This window comes from Saccopteryx leptura, chromosome 2 (assembly GCF_036850995.1).
Source record: "Saccopteryx leptura isolate mSacLep1 chromosome 2, mSacLep1_pri_phased_curated, whole genome shotgun sequence".
In the NCBI taxonomy this organism is placed as follows: domain Eukaryota; kingdom Metazoa; phylum Chordata; class Mammalia; order Chiroptera; family Emballonuridae; genus Saccopteryx; species Saccopteryx leptura.
In genome coordinates this window covers 138,251,198-138,273,914 of record NC_089504.1, presented here as the reverse complement: position 1 = coordinate 138,273,914, position 22,717 = coordinate 138,251,198, and the positions used below count along the sequence as shown (strand labels likewise).

General features: G+C 43.1%; 1 protein-coding gene across 1 annotated transcript in view; it reads right to left on the bottom strand.

The window, feature by feature from the left end:
• The window catches only part of FGD4 (FYVE, RhoGEF and PH domain containing 4), a 277,447-nt gene extending 266,463 nt beyond the window's left edge, over nt 1–10,984 (bottom strand). The window contains exon 1 of the mRNA XM_066368922.1: nt 10,475–10,984. Coding sequence (XP_066225019.1) covers nt 10,475–10,751 — 277 coding nt within the window. The 5' untranslated portion in view covers nt 10,752–10,984. The remainder of the gene's footprint in view (nt 1–10,474) is intronic.
• Nucleotides 10,985–22,717: the final 11,733 nt, after the last annotated feature.

The window sequence follows — 22,717 nt, the reverse complement described above, 5'->3', positions numbered from 1 at the left end:
ATAGATTATACACAGATACATGTATGTGTGTATATCTAGACACATTTTTTAATTTGGTCATGCATTAGAGCTCTTTTTTTTTTTGTATTTTTCTGAAGTTGGAAATGGGGAGGCAGTCAGACAGACTCCTGCATGCGCCCGACAGGGATCCACCCGGCACGCCCATCAGGGGGCGATGCTCTGCCCATCTGGGATGTTGATCTGCTGCAACCAGAGCCATTCTAGCGCCTGAGGCAGAGGCCATGGAGCCATCCTCAGTGCCCAAGTCAACTTTGCTCCAAAGGAGCCTTGGCTGCGGGAGGAGAAGAGAGAGATAGAGAGGAAGGAGAGGGGGAGGGGTGCAGAAGCAGATGGGTGCTTCTCCTGTGTGCCCTGGCTGGGAATCAAACCCGGGACTCCTGCATGCCAGGCTGACGCTCTACCACTGAGCCAACCGGCCAGGGCCAAGTTCTTTTTTTTTTTTAAATGGGGTAAAAAAAAGAAATATAGTTTTGAACACCTAAAATTAACAGGATTTTTGAAAATTAATACTATTCACATAACTTCAGAGTTTAGTAAGCAACCATCACCCAGCTAATGAGCTATGATATAATGTAGCCAAGTTCCTAGAAGCGGCATAGGGCTTGAATTTCGTATTCCCAAGAAAAGTGGCTGCACAGCAAAGACTAGGAAGCTATTCCTGTTTCCACTTCCAGAACCTTTCCTAAGAATACGCTTCTCTTTCTTTTGGAAAATGGTTTTCCTTTCCTTCCACACTAGCTACAGATTAGAGTTGCTTTTCTATTTAATACTCATATCATATATATATAAAATTTACTCATTTTAGAAAGGAGAGAGAGAGAGAAGGGGGAGGAGCAGGAAGCATCAACTCCCATATGTGCCTTGACCAGGCAAGCCTGGGGTTTCAAACCAGCGACCTCAGCATTCCAGGTCAATGCTTTATCCACTGCACCACCACAGGTCAAGCTCTATTTAATACTCAGGATAAAAATATCTCAGGAGGAAAGTATTTCTCCATTACTAAAGATCAATAATTAGTCTCTTTATATTCAGAGATGTGAAAAACTGGCAATAAAAATTAAAAAGTGGCCTGACCTGTGGTGGCGCAGTGGATAAAGCGTCGACCTGGAATGCTGAGGTCGCTGGTTCAAAACCCTGGGCTTGCCTGGTCAAGGCACATATGGGAGTTGATGCTTCCTGCTCCTCCCCCCTTCTCTCTCTCTCTCTCTCTCTCTCTCTCTCTCTCTCTCTCTCTCCTCTCTAAAAATTAATTTAAAAATTTTTTAAAAATTAAAAAAAAAATTAAAAAGTTACAGTGGCAGCCTTTTCTCAACAAGTTGAGACTTTGCTTCCCGGCAATAGTTGACAGTTTGGCTCAAATAAACCCATAATAAGTTTTTTTAAAAAGTTATGGTAGATAGAAAGTACAGGGGTTAGGAGCATTGGTTTAAATCCTGGCTCTTCCAGCCTTTTGAACTTGGACAAATTACATAATTCTGTCTAGGTTTTTGGCTCCTATTCTGTACAATGGGAATAATGGGTCCTATTTGTAATAACTGAGCTTATGCACATAAAGAACTTAGGACACAGTGCTCAATAAATGACAGCTATTATTATCATGACTCTTGCAATTATAACCATAAAAAGAGGGCTGAAGCAGTAACCAGAGATATGGAAGGGAGAGATAGCCACATATAGTTATGTCTTGAGTTTAGAAGGGGGGTAGGGAAGCTTAGTAAATGTTTTCATTTATATAATTCAGAAATATGTTTCATAATCTGTATTATTCAGAGGTAGTAAATATTGTGCAATTATATTTTAAAATTTAGGCTAATCTACAAATCAATGTCTCACCATCAATTGAAAAAAAAGCATCACAATTTCAGAGATGTTAAAGTGTGAAAAAGTGTACATTTTAGATTTGATGAAATACATTAAGAAACAGAACACACAATCAATGAACAACTAAGGTGTCGCAAGGAAAAACTAATGATTGATGCTTCTCATCTCTCTCCATTCCTGTCTGTCTGTCCCTATCTATCCCTCTCTCTGACTCTCTCTGTCTCTGAAAAAAATAAAGTAAAATAAAATAAAATTGAAAAAAAATTTTAATAATAAAAATACAAATAACCTTATCCTAAAGGCATTGCACTTTTCCACGCTCACACAAAGTTTTGCCTCCCAGGGGACACCCTAGCCTTGCGGCAGGCTGGATATTTAGCTTGGAGCAGTCCCAGGAGCAGCGGCTGCAGGTGGTGAAGCTGACAGTGTCATTCTAGTGAATGGGTGTGAGTGTGAAAGCGGCCCAAGAACTGGGTTTGTCTTCAGTCTGTCCCTGCATAAGTGAGGCAATAACACAAAACTGTCTGTGGGCTGACAGAATACTTGCTGATGCTTATGTCCTCTCTGTCAACCGCACTCCCAAGACTATTGTAATTCTACAATGCTCTGCAAGCGTTCCCCAATGTATTCCTAAAAACACATACAAACTTCCTAAAGTGCGGTCAATGCATAACTAGAGCAGCTTTAATAGTTCAAATAAGATTAAACATTTGTGCCTGACCAGGTGGTGGCACAGTGGATAGAGCATGGGCCTGGGATGTCGAAGACCCAGGTTTGAGACCCTGAGGTCTCCAGCTTGAGCGTGGGCTCATCTGGCTTGAGCAAAGCTCATCAGCTTGGACCCAAGGTTGCTGGCTTGAGCAAGGGGTTACTTGGTCTGCTGAAGGCCCGCGGTCAAGGCACGTATGAGAAAGCAATCAATGAACAACTAAGGTGTCACAATGAAAAACTGATCATTGATGCTTCTCATCTCTCTCCGTTCCTATCTGTCTGCCCCTATCTATCCCTCTCTCTCTGAATCTCTCTCTGTCTCTGTAAAAAACAACAAGAAGAAGATTAAACATTTGTATGAACTCAAAGGTCCATCTCCCTACTGAGGGGTTACTGGTAAAGGTTTAACCAATAGTCACCAAGTGATCATTCTTAAATATAGAGTATCTTGGCCCTGGCTGATTGGCTCCGTGGTAGAGCGTCGGCCTGGCGTGCAGGAGTCCCAGGTTCGATTCCTGGCCAGGGCACACAGGAGAAGTGCCCATCTGCTTCTCCACCCCTCCCCCTCTCCTTCCTCTCTGTCTCTCTCTTCCCCTCCGGCAGCCAAGGCTCTGTTGGAGCAAAGTTGGCTCGGGTGCTGAGGATGGCTCTGTGGCCTCTGCCTCAGGTGCTAGAATGGCTCTGGTTGCAACAGAGCGGCGCCCCAGATGGGCAGAGCATCACCCCCTGGTGGGCATGCCCGGTGGATCCCAGTCGGGCAAATGCGGGAGTCTGTCTGACTGTCTCCCCGTTTCCAACTTCAGAAAAATACAAAAAAGTAAATAAATAAAAATATATAGAGTATCTCATTACAGACATCAATAACAGGCAGCTGGGAAGCCGTAGAAGGCTTCTGGCCATGGGAAGGGTATGATCAATTCCCAGATTTAAGAAAAATTATTGGGTGTGGGGTTTATGTACGTACAGGGGCCAGCAGCACTGCTAGGGAGAGAAGTGGGACTGAAACATGATCAATGAAGGTGAACCAATAAGAACTGGGGGCTGTCTGGATGGCAAGTAGATAACAGAGGAGCAGATTTAAAATAAACTTGGAAGCCTAACAAAAGCAAGGTTGGGAATACCTCCAAGGAGTGTCAGGAGGAGAAAGAAGTTGCAACTTGGCGCCCTTATAACATTTTCCATTTCTGAAGCAAGCCCTAGCAGAGCAGTATAGATGACCTAGAGAAGCCAGAAGGAGACCGCTCAAGAACAGAGGGGGCGACAGGAAATCTAGAGATTGGAGGGAAGGAAGAAGAAAAATGGGCTAGCCAGAGGAAGAAACTTAAGAGATCCAGAGAAGCAGGAAAATCAGGCGATATTGGGTAATCCAGACCCCCTACCCCCCCAAAAAAAAACTTAAAAAAGAAGCAAATGACACTAAGAAATTAAGAACAGGGCTGAAGCCCTGGCTGGATAGCTTGGTTAGATAGAGCACTGTCCCAAAGCACAAAGTTTGCCGTTCCATCCATGGTCAAGGCACATATAGGATCAGATTGATTCCTCTCTCTCTCTCTTTTCTCTCTTTCTCTTCCCTCCTTTCTCTCTCACTAAAATCAATAAATAAAAATAAAAAATAGGCCCTGGCCAGTTGGCTCAGTGGACAGAGCATCAGCCAGGATGCAGATGTCCCGGGTTCAATCCCTGGTCAGGACACACATGAGAAGTGACCATCTGATTCTCCTCCCCTCCCTCTCCCCCTTCCTTCTCTCTTCCTCTCTCTCAGCCAGTGGCTCAAATAGTTCAAGCCTGGGACCCAGGCGCTGAGAATAGCTCGGTTGATTCGAGCATCAGCCCCAGAGGAAGGTTGCTGGGTGGACCCAGGTTCAAGCACAGGTGGGAGTCTGTCTCTCTATCTCCCCTCCTCTCACTTAAAAAGGAAATTGTTTTAAAAAAGGAATAAAGGCTGGAAACAGACTATTAGGTAACAGAGTACTGATCCAGTGCTGGAAACAGAAGGCAGCCTAGAAATAAGTGGGGAGGAGGATAAAGAAGTGGAAACAGCCAGTGAAGTTCATACAGCTGTTTAAGGAAGAAAGCTGCTGGGCGGTAGTTCCAGAGAATAGTCAAATTTAACTCATTGAAAGGGAAGAGAAGGGGAGGAAGAAGCAAAAAGAGGTCAACCGAGTTCACATCAGACACTCCTGTTGGATATAAACAGTATATCTGTATAAATTAAAGTCTACTTCAAGGGGGACAGGGTGGGGTTAAGAAACAACAAGCGAAGTAGAAAAGATGTTTAAAAAATGCAATTAGGAATAAAGGAGAGCCTGACCTGTGGTGGCGCAGTGGATAAAGCACCGACCTGGAAGGCTGAGGTGGCTGGTAGGAAACCCTGGGCTTGCCTGGTCAAGGTACATATGGGAGTTGATGCTTCCTGCTCCTCCCCCACCCGCTCCTCTCTAAAAAAGTGAATAAAGAAAAATCTTTAAAAAAATAAATAAATGAGAAATGGGCAATAAATCTGCCAAGAAGTACAGAGGGCCCAGGTGATATGCCAACTGAGGGATGATCTATCATTCCTTGCCCTTGCAAGTCCTGGGTGCCTGTCTTCAGGACCAAAGGTGGAGTTTACCTTGGTTGGGAATGCACAGTGGTTCAAAACCCAGGCTGCATTCAGAATCATCTGGGGCACCTGTTAAAAATCGAGCTTCTCTAACCCTACACCTGGAGATTCTGATTTATATCAGGGTGCGGCTAAGAAGTTTTAATTAGCACCCCAAGTAATTCTGATGCAGCCAGTAGAATGGCACCTGGAAACCAAGCAACTCATCAGGATTATCTGATATACCTTTTAAAAATACAGATTCATGAGCTCCTGTCCAAACCTAGTGAATCTCACTATACTCACATCAATAAAAATAAATGCTTCGCATTTGAGTCCTTTTTCAGTCAACTTTCCAGCAAATGCTGTAAAAAAAGAATTTCAGTACAACCCCAGTTACACCAGGATTGAATCCAAAGACCCTGGAAGTCCAGAGGTAGTGGCGTTGGTCAAACCCCTAATGAATGGCTATTCATTAAAAGACAACTGGCTATTCTTTTAAACTGCTCTTGGAAGGAAAGCCAAGTAAAAAAAAAACTTTTCCTGTTTCTTGTTCCTCTAAAGGACTTTCTAATTTCAAAGTCTGTCTTTAAGCAGCTTCTAACAAATATGAGCATTATGGATGTACATCATCATGTTATTATACATATTTAGATACATTACTTTTTTAGATCACAGTTTTAAATAATATACATTCATTCATGTTAAAAATAGTATTAGCACTAGCATATATATAAACATATATGACACAATGTTACTGCATTGTACTTTGCTTTTCAAAGGCCTGGAACATACTAAAAACTAGTGTTACAAGCTTGTGAGAACTGAAGCCAGCGAGGCCTAGTTCAAACCCTGCCTCTGAAACTTAGGCTAGTTGTACAAATTACAGGTAAAACTTTCTAAAACTTGGGGTATTTTTCTTCTCTAAATGCTAATAATACCACCCATCTTGCTGGGCTGTCAAAAGAATAAGAATTGGAAGTAAAATACATATAGTTCTGATTTAGAGCCAGCATTCAATAAATAGTAATTATTCTCATTGTTCTTATCCAAATCTCCATCCCAACCCCCTCCCAATAAAAGTGAAATTAGCCCTCTAAAAGTGCTCAAGATATCGGGGTATGTGTTGAAAACCTGAGTATACCAACCATGGTAAGAACTGTGAAAAGAAACTCTACTTATGGAAACCTTGCAGGTCATAATAATGTGAAGAGTCCTTCATCACAAAGCACCCAGATGCTCAACAAATAACAAAAGATATATTTTTAAGTGTACTGCTGGGATCACAAGAAGATAAAGAGGTTCCCAAGGATAAGAGAAAAAAAAGAAAAAGAACTATAACATAAACCCCAGTGGCAAACTAACTGGTAAGCCCACACTGCCCTGGGGGCAATACCAGTCGCTCCCGGAAGCTGAGGGTCTTGGAAGGGAAATGGAGCCTGGGATTTCGAACCAGGAACCTCAGCGTTCTAGGCCAATACTCTATCCACTGCACCACCACAGGTCAGGCTGGGATTATGTGCTTTATGTTATGTGTGGTAAAAGCATTGCCTCTGCTCAAAGAAAACCAGATAGAAGGTAACAGAAGACAATTTGACTTTGGGGGAGGGGTATACAGCACAATCAAATGTCAAAATAATCTGGAGATGTTTTCTCTCAATATATGTACCCTGATTTATCAATGTCACTGCATTAAATTTAATAAATAAATTTTAAAAAAAAGCATTGCCTCTGATGACAGACACACTTGAATTTGAATCCTGGATAACCAAGTACCACTCTATGATACCTACCTATTAAGATTATTTTGAAATAAATTCATACACATATGTATTCATGTGTGTATCACATAAAAGAGTTCTTAGTATACAAAATGCACTCAAATAAATAGTAGCTACTGTGAACATTTATAGAGCGTTTTCTGCGTGCCAGTGGTGATACTAGACTCTTTGGGACACAAAGATGGAAATGATTCCTTGTTAGGATACCCTCTTGCATGTTTGTTTTCTGCCATTTACCTATATAATTGTACTTAATTTTCCCAACAGTCTTATAAGGTACTGTTATCTCCCTTGGCCAGATGAGCAAACTAATAGTTAAGTGTTTTGGTACAATTCACACAACCACAAATGAAAGTGAGACTACAATTTGGGTGCTACACCACCCCAGACCTTGTCTTAATTACCTCACCTCTCTCCCTTAGATGAGAAGGTTCACATTTAGCTCCCCAGAGAAGATGCAATTGGTAGACTTTCCTTTTTTTTTTTTTTACCAAAAATCAGTAAACTCTAAAAATAGTGGGTTTCACAATCATAGACTATAACCCAAGACCGTTCAACTGAATTCTGTGCTAAGTTCTGAACCTCTCAGTTTTCGTTCCTTCTTCAAGAGGGAAAGTAACAATCTGATTATGAGTTTGCAATGGGTCAAACGTTCTGATTGTCCTGTGTAAATACTTTTGTAGGTATTATTTAGGAATAGATATATTCTTAGGAATTTAAACCTTGTTTACTTTCTGATGATGAGATATTATACCATATTTCCCCATGTATAAAATGCTCCCATGTATAAGTCACCTTAACTTTGAGGCCTGAAATTTGAAACAAAAAAAAATTACATAAAGTTATTAAACTCAAGTTTTGTTTATCATAAAATTCATACAACTCGCCTGACCAGGCGGTGGTGCAGTGGATAGAGCGTCGGACTGGGATGAAGAAGACCCAGGTTCGAGACCCCGAGGTCACAGCTTGAGCGCGGGCTTATCTGGTTTGAGCAAAGCTCACCAGCTTGGACCCAAGGTCACTGGCTTGAGCAAGAGGTTACTCAAGTCTGCTGAAAGCCAGTGGTCAAGGCACATATGAGAAAGCAATCACTGAACAACTAAGGTGTCGCAACACACAACGAAAAACTAATGATTGATGCTTCTCATGTCTCTGTTCCTGTCTTTCTGTCCCTGTCTAACCCTCTCTCTGACTCTCTTTCTGTCTCTGGAAAAAAAAAATTCATACAACTCCTCATCACTGTCAAAACTCCCATCCATTAGCTTGTCCTCATCTGTGTCTGATGACAAATCACTGTCTTCAACAATGAGCGCAAAACAAGCACAAAAAAGCGGGAAATGCAAGTAAAAAAAATCTACAACCACTGTATAAGACACACCAGTTTTTAGATCTCAAACTTTTTGAAAAAAGGTGTGTCTTATACATGGAAAAATACGGTAATAGATAGATGGATGAGACTTAACAGAGTGGCAGATTTGATTTAAAGAAGGAAGCGCTTTCTAAAATGTTCTTACCCAACCAAGTTGAATGAGGTGTGGCCATTCAAAGTTTAAGACTACCTGTCAAAACACCCGATCAGGCCCTGGCCAGATTGCTCAGTGGATAGAGTGTCAGCCCGGCATGAGATGTCCTGGGTTCCATCCCCAGTCAGGGCACACATGAAAAGCATGACCATCTCCTTCTCTTTCCCTCCCTCTCCCCATCTCTCTCTCTTCCTCTCTGGCAACTGGCAGACCAGGTGCTGAGGATAACTCTGGTTGATTTGAGCGTCTGTCCCAGATGGGGTTGCCCGGTGGATCCCTGTTGGGGCACATGAAGGAGCCTGTCTATATTCCCTTCTCTCACGTAAAAAGAAAACAAAACCAATCAGAAAAGCACATCAGATCATTCTCCAACAGATACTACAAATTATACTGTGGTAAAGAGAAAACAACTGTACCCAGGAAGATATAGGAATTACCTTTTAACCCTGAAAATAATAGCAAAAACTAGGAGTTCTTATAAACAATACTGAGATCATGTAAACGACTAAGAAAAGTTATTGCTAGATTCTCCATTTCATTAAAAAAAAAGGCACTCTGGATTTTCTCTGGATAAAAAGTAGACTAGAAAAGGGGGGGGGGGGGAAAGGACTCTTTCTTTTATAAGCACAGCCGCCTTATAGAAATGATTTGTACACTGCCACAACTTTATTCACTATTTATTTGAGGAGGGCTCTTTTATCTTTTGCTAACCTGCTCAAAGCTTGAAACTAAGCAGGTGATTTTAAGTAAAATGATGTGTAAAACTTGGGTTTCATTACCCTCAAGTTGAAAACAGCTGATGATGAAGACATTGGGTAGCTCAAACAAAAAATTAACTCATGAATAATTTCAACACAAAGCAATACATTTTCACTTCAAAAGGAAGAAGACATTCTTATATTCCTTTTAAAATGAATCACCTAAATCCAGAAGAGATTTCAGGGATTATTTCACCAGTGTCTTCAAGCACTGTCATTCAGTCACTTGTTTACATTTTTTTCTCACATCGCTATTTCTGCTCATATCTATTGCGGCTCTAAATTCATCGAATTGTAAGTCATCATCATATTTTTCTGCCCTATGACTACCACAACTTTAGGACAGGACTAGACAGAAAAATTCAAAACCTCCAATGCTCATCACATTCAAAACATCATAACAGCTTTGCTAAACCAATAAAATGAGTGAAAACGAATTAAAATATTTCTATTCCTGCTGCTTAAATAAGGGTTTGACTCAACCAGTCTACATGCAAGACATCTCCGCTTGTGGCATAACAGAAGCACAAGAAAGGGGCTAGGCGATTGTAAGTAAAAGTTTTTGCAAATCAAGAAAAATATCTCTAATATATTCTACACAGTTTCAAATTCTCCTTGGGAGAAAGGAAGCCTTTCAAGGGCTAAAGAGATTGGGCTTGAATAGATCATTCTGAGAATTTCTTCCAATACTCAGATCCTATGAGAATTCACAATTCAAAATACCGCATTACCAAAACAGCAATAAGAACTAAATTTCTTGATGTTAGGAACATATTTCCATATAAGAAACTTGCAGCTTTTCACACTCAGGGTGGGAGTCGAGGGTTTTTTTCAAAAGGGAAAACAGGAGCGCTCAGGAGAGCCGGCCTCTGGTCACTCAGCAGCCAGGCTGCCGGACCAGGATGGACACCAGCCTCTCCGGTTCACTCGTCCTTCACGAGGACTCGCCAGAAGCAAGAACTGAGCGAAGAAACTTAAAAACTTCAGTATTTAGAAAATGGGAATTATAACCAAACTTTTATTTTAAGAGGGATACCTTTACTTCCGGAATGCTGATAACTGACCTCCAGGGCAAGTTCGGCCCTAGGCGGGTTCCTGCCCAAGCAAGGTCCTTTGGGGGAAGGGTCAAAAAGAGGGCAGGTGGCCAGGAAACCTCTGGGGAAAAGTCCCGGGCTGGCTCCCTTTGCAGCCGGCAGAGCCGGAGCACCTGCAGGGCACTGGGCGCGTCCCTCACCTGCGCCAGCCGCCCGCTCACCCCTCCCCTCCCGAGGCACTCACCTGGGGGCGCGGCGGGTGACCGGATCCTGAAGGGGGCCGTCTCGGCCCATCCCAGCTGTGACGAGGGCCTAGTCCAGGGTCTGGGGGTCCCAGGCAACAGGTAGGAGGGGTTGGATTTCCGCCGGATCGCCACTCGCCTGAAGTCGTAGCTGCCCTTGCTGCTCCCGGTGCCGGGGTCGCCCGCGGCTCCGCGCTCTCTCCCGCCCTGGTCTGGACGCGAGTGGACGCTCGGTGGGCTCCTTACGGGCAGCCCGACCCGGGGGGGCGTCGCCTGCATGCCCACGGGCGGCGCGACCCGGGAGGGGGGACTCCGGGGCGGCCTCGCACCCGCGCCCCTGTGCTGCCGCGGCTCCGTGGCCAATGCTTCCTCGTCCCTTCCTCGCCGGGATGCTGAGGGCCACGCAGAACTCGGCGCCCGGTCTCTGCGGCTCCGGCTCTCACCTAACGCCGCCGCGCCCGCGACCCGCCCAGGACGGCCTCCACCCACTCTTCTCCGGAGCCGAGCGCCCGAGGCCCCGGGGCGGGGCTGGGAGAGCGAGCCTTCGGGCGGCTCGCGCAGCCGGGGCCGCCCCCTCCTCCTCCAGCCTGGAGCGCTGCCAAGGACGCGCAGTGCCTAGTGGCGCGCCCCGGGCTCGGCCCCAGCGCGGGTGGCCTGGCGGCTCCGCCCCGCCCCGCCCCGCCCCGCAGCCTCCCGCTCGCCCATTGGCCGAGAGGAACCGCGCGGCGCTCACCTGCGGCGGCACACCTAGGGTGTGAGGCAGGTCTGCCGCGCACACCTGCGGGCCACGCAATGGATTTGGGGGGGGGGGGGGGGGAGAAGAGGTGGTGGGGGGCGGATAATTATAGTTTCTTTAGACTTTGCCCAGTGGCTTGCTGCTCTCATACACTCACATGACAGTGGTCTTACTTGTGACTCAAGCTGCGGTATTTGAGCCCTTAATAACAATCTTATTTATGTCGTAGAGCTATACAGTGAGTTAAATATATTTCGGATAAGAAAACCAAGACGTGGAAGCGACAATGGGTCACATAGCATTGCAGAGCTAGAATCCTTAGGGGAGTCTCTGCCCAAGGTCATTCCTCATCTTGCAGAATCAAATCATTTTGTCAAGAGCATGGGGCCAGAGAACCCTGAAGGTGTCTCCGTGGAAGTAAAACAGAAGAGGTGCAGCTATCAATCCATAGGTTCCACAGGTTCCAGAAGGTTCAAACCTTCATCAGCATGAACTTTCAGGACTTCATTAGTAATGCACTTTAGAGTCTTTTTAACTTGTCAAGTAATTTTCTTTAATGTCAGCTAAATACCAAGTGGAAAAAATACATTTTTAAATTATTAGTTTGCTTACCTGCACATTAGAATTCACTAGTCTCTCTAATAACAAAGAAACTGTGTTCTAAAACCGCAGAGATAAGAAGGGACAGGACAGCAGACTAACCAAGTACTTGAGCTCAAGCAGAAAGAGTTCCCCAGCCATCACTTTCACCTCGGAAGCCATCCCACGTTTATTCAAATTGTCCTTCACCAAGGTAACGTCTCCTCCCGCTCCCTGAAGTGTGTAGCCCATAACCAGTCCTCCTCAATAAACCGATAATTTTTAGAAAGAGGGAGATACAGAGAGAGAGGGAGAGAGATGAAAAGCATCAACTCATAGCTGCATCACTTTACTTGTTCATTGATTGCTTCCTATAGATGCCTTTGGTGAGGGGGCTCAAGCCCAGCCAATGACCCCCTTACACAAACCAGAGACCTTTGGGCTTATGCCAACCACCTTGGGAATCATGTTAATGATCCCACTTTCAAGCTGGTAACCCCAGAAACCAGGGAACCCAGCGTTCCAGTTCCACACTCTATCCACTGTGAAACCTCTAGTCTCCAGTCAGACCCTCAGGAAATCTTTTAAGAGGGCAGTTCAACAGCCTGACCAGGCGGTGGTGCAATGGCTAGAGCGTGGGACTGGGATGCAGAGGACCCAGTTTCAAACCCCGACATCGCCGGCTTGAGTGCGGGCTCATCAGGTTTGAGCAAGGCTCACCAGCTTGAACCCAAGGTTGCTGTCTTGAGCAAGGGGTCATTGGGTCTGCTGTAACCCCCCACCCCCATCAAGGCACATATGAGAAAGCAATCAATGAACAACTAAGGTGCCACAACGGAGAATTGATGCTTCTCATCTCTTTCCCTTCCTGGCTGGCTGTCCCTCTCTCTGTCTCCCTGTCTCTGTCACACACACACACACACACACACACACACACACACACACACGACAGTTGAACAATCTCAGTCTCCTTGACTGATACTCAAGGAGAAAGAAAGAACTGCCCTCCTAATATTTAAAGCATACATTCAGACCAAATTTAAAGGAGCTTTTGCTCCCTTCAGATTTATTATCCCTATATCACTGCATTGTACCTAGTTATAATGTCTCCTTCTGTGGAATTGTGGTGTTTTCTTCTATGCCATATCATAATGGAAATTATTTTAAAAAGTAGTTTCTTTTTTTTTAATGTTTATTTATTTTAGAGTAAGAGGAAGGGACAGAGGGAGAGAGAGACAAGAACATTGACATGTTCCTGCCCTGACCAGGAATCAAACTGGAAACCCCTGCACTTCAGGACAATGCTCCAACTGAGCTATTGAGCCAGGGCTAAACAAATAGTTTCAAATATAAAGTAATACTGAAAGGAGTTTTATCTCCATATACATAAGTTCACTACAATTTAAATACAAATTTATAACATAATTTGCTTCAATAAAAAGGTAGTGTTGCAAATAATACTGAATTAGCAACTTAGCTTAGAGAAACTTATTTTTCCGAGAAAAGACACTGGCAGTCTTCTCCTTTAGAAAACTCGTTATTGGCCCTGGCCAGTTGGCTCAGTGGTAGAGCGTCGGCCTGGCATGCAGAAGTCCCGGGTTCGATTCCCGGCCAGGGCACACAGGAGAAGCTCCCATCTGCTTCTCCACCCCTCCCCCTCTCCTTCCTCTCTGTCTCTCTCTTCCCCTCCCGCAGCCGAGGCTCCATTGGAGCAAAGATGGCCCGGGCGCTGGGGATGGCTCCTTGGCCTCTGCCCCAGGCGCTAGAGTGGCTCTGGTCGCAACAGAGCGATGCCCCGGAGGGGCAGAGCATCGCCCCCTGGTGGGCGTGTCGGGTGGATCCCAGTAGGGCGCATGCAGGAGTCTGTCTGACTGTCTCCCCGTTTCCAGCTTCAGAAAAATACAAAAAAAAAAAAAAAAAATACAAAAAAAATACAAAAAAAAAAAGAAAAGAAAAGAAAACTCATTATTAAAGCCTGACCAGGCCTTGGCGCAGTGGATAGAGCAGGCATGGCCAACATACGGCCTGCGGGCCGGATCTGGCCCACGTAATGAGTTTATATGGCCTGCAATTAAATTTTTAATATTCTTCACTACTTTAAAATCTCAGCTACTCAGAAACAGAAGCATCTTTGATTATTGGAAATCAAGATATTTAAGAAGATAGTGATACGCGGAAAAGAATTCCACGTGTGACTAATTTAGGGTTAACATCCAATAATTGGCTGAATGGATTCGTGATACTTCTTTATTTTTTTAAAAAATACCATTATAAAGATTTATAGGCCCTGGCCGGTTGGCTCAGTGGTAGAGCGTCGGCCTGGCGTGCAGGAGTCCCGGGTTTGATTCCTAGCCAGGCCACACAGGAGAAGCGCCCATCTGCTTCTCCACCCGTCCCCCTCTCCTTCCTCTCTGTCTCTCTCTTCCCCTCCTGCAGCCCAGGCTCCATTGGAGCAAAGTTGGCCCCGGGCGCTGAGGATGGCTTCATGGCCTCTGCCTCAGGCACTAAATAGAATGGCTCTGGTTGCAACAGAGCTATGCCCCAGATGGGCAGAGCATCACCCCCTGGTGGGCATGCCGGGTGGATCCCAGTTGGGCGCATGCGAGAGTCTGTCTGACTACTTCCCCATTTCCAACTTCAGAAAAATACAAAAAAAAAAAAAAAAGATTTACAACTTTTGTACTCGTCTGTACTTAATATGAACTGTTTGACGTTTAGCAGCGATGTGAAACCCCCATTCTTTTAGGCGGAGTTTGCCAGTGCGCACCCAAGGTCAAACAATTTATTATTTTTGTGGTCAAGTGTGCTGAATCAAGTGGCATTATAGCATAAACAATAGCTGCAGTTGATAACTGGAAATGTGTCCAGGCTGTTTGTAAAACAAAATAATTGTTTTATTTGCAATATAATCCCTTCAAGCTCATTCTATTAATTAAATATTGCTTTAATTGATTGTGATACAGTTTGGATATTTATACAGTATATAATTATATTTTAATTAAAAATATTTTTATTAAAATAATATAGTATGTTAAAATTTTTTTCACTCACATTTATTCATAAACAAATTACATAATAAAATTTTGTTTACTTAAATGAATCATTTTTGTATTTAACATTTTTTAATTTTAATATTTCATCTGGCCCGTGAAAAAAGTTTTCTTTCTAATCTGGCCCAGGGGCAAAAACTGTTGGCCATGCGTGGTATAGAGCCTCGGACTGGGCTCTAGTTTGAAACTCCAAGGTAGCTGGCATGAGCATGGGCTCAGTACCTTGAGCTAGGAGTTGCTGGCTTGAGTGCCGGGATCATAGACAGGGCCTCATGGTCACTGGCTTGAGCCCAAAGGTTGCTGACTTGAAGCCCAAAGGTTGCTGACTTTAAAAAAAAAAGTCGCTGGCTTGAGCCCAAGGTCACTGGCTTGAGCAAGGGGTCACTCGCTCTGCTGTAGCCCCCTGGTCAAGGCACATATGAGAAAGCAGTTAATGAACAACTAAGGTGCTGCAATAAAGACTTGATGCTTCTCATCTCTCTCCCTTTCTGTCTGTCTGTCCCTATTTATACTTCTCTCTATATAAAAAAAAGGAAAATTGGTTACTGATGAAGCTTAAAGTACCCCCCAATACTTTTTCTGTAGATCACTTTCTATAGAGAACTGCTGTAAACACATTTACCACAAGTATTTGAGCAGCAGTTCAGTTTTTCTCTATTTGAATATTTTAACTTGTTTACATTATTCACATTTCTATATCTTTCTAGGTTCAAGTTGTTTGCATTTGCATAGTAATATATCAGTTGAAATCTGTAGATGTCTATATTTTCAAATGGAATTTTTTATAATATATATATCACCTAACATTATTACCTCTATCGATGTTACTGCTGCTGATTACTTTCTGATAAAAACCATTTCTAAGGGACTTTGCATTTCATGACTACATTTTACAACACTCAATGGATGAGTCAATAGGACTTTATTTGATCTCAAGTTATCTTAGAGTAGAACAAAGTATTGAATATAATCTTATACATATAGTCTTACTATACTATTTTATTTGTTTATATAGCTAATAGGATGTTTGTCAGTAATTCATTAACATATGTTGCATGAGAACTGTGCCAGGTCCTGAAATACAGGGAGGCACACGACACACAGATGTTCATACTCCATATCCCTGCAGCCGAGACAATGCTGAGAGCTGACCAAATCCTGTATCATTTTACTTGGGCACACAAGGAGACTGATTTAAACCTTCCCTTGCCGTTAGGTGAGCAGAGGTGGTATGTATCACCTTCAGACCTGGTTTCTGCACCCTTGGCATGAAACTCTACTCTTCTGCACGCACTGGCATGCATGCCCAGGGACTGTGGAGGAGCCTCGCATCCTGGCCCACGGGAGAGCCACTACAAACAGAGGAACTGGCAGCTCAGAATGACCCCTTTCCTGGGAGTAAATATAATAACAGGAAGACTATGGGCTGACTCATGTTCCTTAAATGTAACATTTTTATTTTCCAGTGTGGCAAAAAATTATATGTAGATTGATGCCTTTTAATTCTAGTTCAAATGTTTTAAACATTCTATTGAATTTCATGAACATAACCTGTCTCAAATTGATCTCGTTCCTAATAAACAAAATAAAACCAAAAAAGAATAATAAAAATAAAAATAATAAATGAATAAGCTGCTTCAACTACTGGTGGAACATCACTTCCCAAACTACAATTAAATAGAATCAACAGTTTACAGCAAGTTTATTATTTTAACATTACTAGAAAAGAATGGAAAACTTTTCTCACTTTAATAATAAATTATGTTATTTCCTCAGTAAATGAATTATAGATGTATTAGTTATTTTATTTACTTTGATGCTATCCCTAGGTAAGAAATCACATAAATGTCATTAAAGATGAAAAGGTCAGGAAAAGGCATAAAGGATGCTGGCTTATATAGTAGCAGTAAGGAGCTGATATACACACTATAATTTCGTAAAGATCTAAATTGAAGAAGAGAATATAGTCATTTTAAGAGAAATTTAGTACAAATGTGATATTTTGAATTGGTACAATTTTTTTTTTTTTTTTTTTGGAAGAGAGAGAGAGAAAGTGACTGGAAGGGAGAGAGATGAGAAGCGTCAATTCTTCATTGCGGCACCCCAGTTGTTCATTGATTACTTTCTCATATGTGCCTTGACTGGGGGGCTACAGCAGACCGAGTGACCCCTTGCTCAAGCCAGTGGCCTTGGGCTCAAGCCAGAGACCATGGGGTCATGTCTATGATCCCACACTCAAGCCAGTGACCCTGTGCTCAAGCTGGTGAGCCCACGCTTAAGCCAGATGACCCCGCACTCAAGCCAGTGACCTCGGGGTTTCAAACCTGGGTCCTCTGCCTCCCAAGCTGACACTACCCACTGTACCAAGACCTGGCCTTTGATCATTTTTTAAATTGGGTTGTTTACCTTCCTGGTGTTGAGTTTTTAAAAGTTCTTTATAAATTTCGGTTATTAACCCCTTCTCAGACATATCAGCGAATATGTTCTCCCACTGAGTGGGCTATTTTTTTATTTTGTTAGTGGTGTCTTTTGCTGTGCAAAAACTTTTTAGTTTGATATAATCCTATTTGTTTATTTTGTCCTTTATTTCACTTGCCTGTGGAGATATATTGGCAAAAATATTGCTATGAGAGAGACAGGAGAGTTTACTGCCTATATTTCCAACATTTTTATCGTTTTGTGACTTACATTTAAGTCTTTTATCCTTTTATCCTTTTGAGTTTGTTTTTGTGAATGGTGTAAGTTGGTGGTCTAGTTTCATTTTTTTGCATATACCTCTCCAATTTTCCCAACACCATTTATTAAAGGGACTGTCTTTATGCCATTGTATACTCTTGCTTCCTTTGTCAAATATTAATTGACCTTACACAATGGGTTTATTTCTGGATTCTCTGTTCTGTTCCATTGATCTGTATGCCTGTTCTTATGTCAGTACCAAGCTGTTTTGAGTACAATGGCAGTAGTCTAACTTGATATCAGGAAGCTTAATACCTCCCACTTTGTTCTTCATTTTCTTCTTCTTTTTTATTTATTTATTTTTTTTTTCATTTTTCTGAAGCTGGAAACAGGGAGAGACAGTCAGACAGACTCCCGCATGTGCCCGACCGGGATCCACCCGACACGCCCACCAGGGGCGGTGCTCTGCCCCCCAGGGGGCGATGCTCTGCCCATCCTGGGCGTCGCCATATTGCGACCAGAGCCACTCTAGCGCCTGAGGCAGAGGCCACAGAGCCATGCCCAGCGCCCGGGCCATCTTTGCTCCAATGGAGCCTTGGCTGCGGGAGGGGAAGAGAGAGACAGAGAGGAAAGCGCGGCGGAGGGGTGGAGAAGCAAATGGGCGCTTCTCCTATGTGCCCTGGCCGGGAATCGAACCCGGGTCCTCCGCACGCTAGGCCGACGCTCTACCGCTGAGCCAACCGGCCAGGGCTTCTTTTTTAGATTTTATTTATTTTTAGAGAGAGAAGAGAGAGGAGCAGGAAGCATCACCTCTCATATGTACCTTGACCAGATAAGCCCAGGGTTTTGAACCAGTGACCTCAGTTTTGCAGGTTGATGCTTTATCCACTGCGCCACCACAGGTCAGGCCTGTTCTTCATTTTCAAGATTGCTGAAGGTATTCAGGTTCTTTTGTGGTTCCATATAAATTTTTAGAATATTTGTTCTAAACCTGTGAAGCATGTCATTGGTATTTTAATAGGAATTGCATTGAATCTATATATTGCTTTGGGTAGTATGGACATTTTAATTATGTTAACCCTTCCTATCCATGAACACAGCATATGCTTCCAAATGTTTGTATCTTCCTCAACTTCTTTTTTCAATGTTTTATAATTTTCTAAGTACAAGTTTTTTACCTCCTTGGTTAAATTTATTCCCAGGTATTTTATTTTTTTGTTACAATAGCTAAGGGGATTGTTTCCTTAATTTCTCTCTCTGATAGTTCATTGTTGGTGCATAAGAATGCCACTGATTTCTGAACATTAATTTTATATGCTGCCACCTTACCGAATTCATTTATCAGATCTAGTAGCTTTTGACTGATACTTTAGGGTTTTCTATATACAGTATCATTTCATCAGCAAATAATGACAGTTTTACTTCTTCTCCAATTTAGATGTGTTTTATTTTTCTTCTTGTCTGAAGAGCCACAGAAATCTTGAGAAAGAAGAACAAAGTTGAAAGAATCACTCTACCTGATATAGATTATACTACCAGGCCACAGTGATCAATCAGCATGGTATGGACCTGGCCAGTTAGCTCAGTGATAGAGCATCGGCCCAGTGTGTGGATGTCCCAGGTTTGATTCCTGGTCAGGGCACACAGGCGAGGCACCCATCTGCTTCTGCACCCCTCCCCCTCTCGCTTCTCTTTGTCTCTCTTCCTTCCCTTCCTGCAGCCCTGACTCAATTGGAGCGAGTTGGTCCTGGGTGCTAGAGATGGATCCGTGGCCTCCACCTCAGATGCTGGGAAGGGCTCAGTTGCTAGCAGCAGAGCAGCACCCCAGATGGGCAGAGCATTGCCCCCTAGTGGGCTTGCTGGGTGAATCCCGGTCAGGGCGCATGTGGGAGTGTCTCTGCCTCCCCTCCTTTCGCTGAATAAGGGCAAAAAAAAATACAGCAGGCATAAAAACAAACATATAGATCAATGGAACAGAATAGAGTTCAGAAATGAACCCACACTTTTGTGGTCAATTAGTATTTGACAAAGGAGGCAAGAACATATAATGGGAGAAGGAAGGAAGGAAGGAAGGAAGGAAGGAAGGAAGGAAGGAAGGAAGGAAGGAAAGAAGGAAGGAAGGAAGGAAGGAAGGAAGGAAAGAAGGAAGGAAGGAAGGAAGGAAGGAAGGAAGGAAGGAAGGAAGGAGGAGGGAGGGAGGGAGAGAAGGAAGGAAAGAAGGGGAAGGGAAGGAAGGGAGAAAGAAAGAGTGAGAGAAAGAAGAAACTAGACCACTCTCTTTCTTTTTTAAAAAAAATGTTCTTTGAGACTTTGTTCATTTTAGAGAGGGGTGAGAGAGAGAGACAGACAGAGAGAGAAGGGGGCAAAAGCAGGAAGCATCAAATCCCATATGTGCCTTGACCAGCAAGCCCAGGGTTTCAAATAAGTGTCCTCAGCATTCCAGGTTGTTGCTTTATCCACTGAGCCACCACAGGTCTAAACTAAACCACTTTCTTACACCATACATAAGGATAAACTCAAATGTTAGATTCAAAACCATAATTTTTTTTCTTTTTTTTGGTGACAGAGACAGAGAGAGGGACAGATAGGGACAGACAGCCAGGAAGGAAGAGAGAGGAGAATCATCAATTCTTTGTTGCGGCACCTTAGTTGTTCATTGATTGCTTTCTCATATGTGCCTTGACCCAGGGGATATAGCAGACCGAGTGACCCCTTGCTCGAGCCAGTGACCTTGGGCTCAAGCTGGTGAGCCTTGCTCAAACCAGATGAGCCCATACTCAAGCTGGTGACCTCGGGGTCCCGAACCTGGGTCCTCCATGTCTCAGTCCGATGCTCTATCCACTGCGTCACCACCTGGCCAAGCAAAACCATAAATTTTTTTAAGAAAACACAGGCAGTAAAATCTTGGACATTTCTCAAAGCAATAATTTTTCTGATATAGCTCCTGGGGCAAAGAAAAAGAAAAAAATTAACAAATGGGACTATATCAAACTAAAAAGTTTTTGCACAGCAAAGGAAACCATCAACAAAATGAAAAGACCATCCCCTGAGTGAGCCATCATATTTGCCAATGATACATCTGATAAGGGGTTAATATGTAAAATTTAAAACTTTTACAACTCAACACCAAAAAAACAACAACAATCCAATTTAAAAATGGGAAATGACCTGAATAGACACTTTTCCAAAGAGGACATACAGATGGCCAATAGACATATGAAAAGGTGCTCAACCTCACTAATCATCAATAGAAATTCAAATTAAAACCACAATAAGATATATCCTTGTAGAATGGCGCTCATCAATAAATTAAGCCCTGGCCGGTTAGCTCAGTCAGTAAGAATGTTGTCCTGAAACACCAAGGTTCCTGGTTCAATCTCCAGTTGGGGCACATTTGGGAAGCCACCAATGAATACATAACTGAGTGGAACAACAAATGAATGCTTTTCTCTCTGACTCTCTCTCTCTCTAAAAAAAATAAAATTAAAAATCAATAAAAAAATTAAAAATTAAAATAAATCAACAAACACATGTTGGCTAGGATGTGAAGAAAAGGGTAACCTTATGTACTGTTGGTAGGAATGCAGCCTCTGGAGAAAGTAGTATGGAGTTACCCCCCCAAATTAAAAAAGGAACTGTCTTATGACTTCGTAATTTCACTTTTGGGAATATACCCAAAGAAACCTGAAACACTGATTCGAAAGAATATATGCACCATGTTCATGCAGCATTGTTTACAATAGCCAGGATTTGGAAGCAGCCCACGTGCCCATCAGTAGGAATGGATGAAAAAGCAGTGGTACGTTTACACAATGGAATACTACTTGGGTGTAAAAAAGAAGGAAATCTTACCTTTTGTGACAGCATGGATGGGCCTGGAGTGTATTGTGCTAAGTAAAATAAGTTAGTCAGAGAAAGACAAGTACCATATAATTTCACATATATGTAGAATTTAATGAACAAAATAAACTAACAATATAGAAATAGATTCATAGAAGCAGAGAACCGACTGACAGTGTCAAAGGGGAGCGGAATTGGGGGGACTGGGTGAAAAAGGTGAAGGGATTAAGCAAAACAACAAACTCATAGTCACGGACAGCAATGTAGCGATTACCCAGGGGAAAGGGGAGCTGGGGGAGGTGGGGAAGAGGAAAGGGGGTACAAATAGTGATGGGAGGAGACTTGATTTGGCTTGGGAACACACAGTGCAGTATACCACTGATGTGTTATAGAATTATACACCTGAAACCTATACAAATGTATTAACCAGTGTTACTCCGATAAATTCAATAAGAAAGAAAACCAAAATATAAAGAGTAAAAATAGAAGAAACCATGCTCTACCCACCTCTTCCCTACTCCTCCTCTCTTAGTTGTGGTTTTGTAAGCACACAGGTGCCAGTGACGAGCTGCTAGGACCATCTGGCAACCGTGGGGAGACATCGGAGCTCCTGAGTGTGACAGAACAGCACGGTGGACAGAGCCCAGGCTACTGCTGAGTCCAACACACTACTGAGACAAACCAGGAAGTTCCCACCTTTTAGATCCTTGATAAGTGACAAAATAAACTGACCTCACTGTGAAGCCACTGTTAGTGAGACTATTTTTGTTACCTTTAGCCAACAGCATACCAATAACAGGAAAATAGCTCAACTAAATTTTAGGAAAAGCACTTGAAGTTGTATAATTATAAAATTTGTATTTAATGTTTTATTATTACTGCTTAACAATATTGGAGTTTAGGAATTATACATATCCCTTTGTGGTTTTGGGTTTTTTTGCTTTTTTTTTTTTTTTTTTTTTTTTACAGAGACAGAGAGAGAGTCAGAGAGGGATAGACAGGAACAGACAGACAGGAACAGAGAGATGAGAAGCATCAATCATCAGTTTTTTGTTGCGACATCTTAGTTCATTGATTGCTTTCTCATACATGCCTTGACCGCGGGCCTTCAGCAGACCGAGTAACCCCTTGCTCGAGCCAGCGACCTTGGGCTCAAACTGGTGATCTTTTTTGCTCAAACCAGATGAGACCTCGCTCAAGCTGGCGACCTCGGGGTCTCAAACCTGGGTCCTCACATCCCAGTCCGATGCTCTATCCACTGCACAACCGCCTGGTCAGGCCCCTTTGTTTTTTTGAATGAGATCATGTAGGTAAGGGGTCAGCAAATTGTGATCTGTGAGCCGATTCCAGTATACCACCAGTTA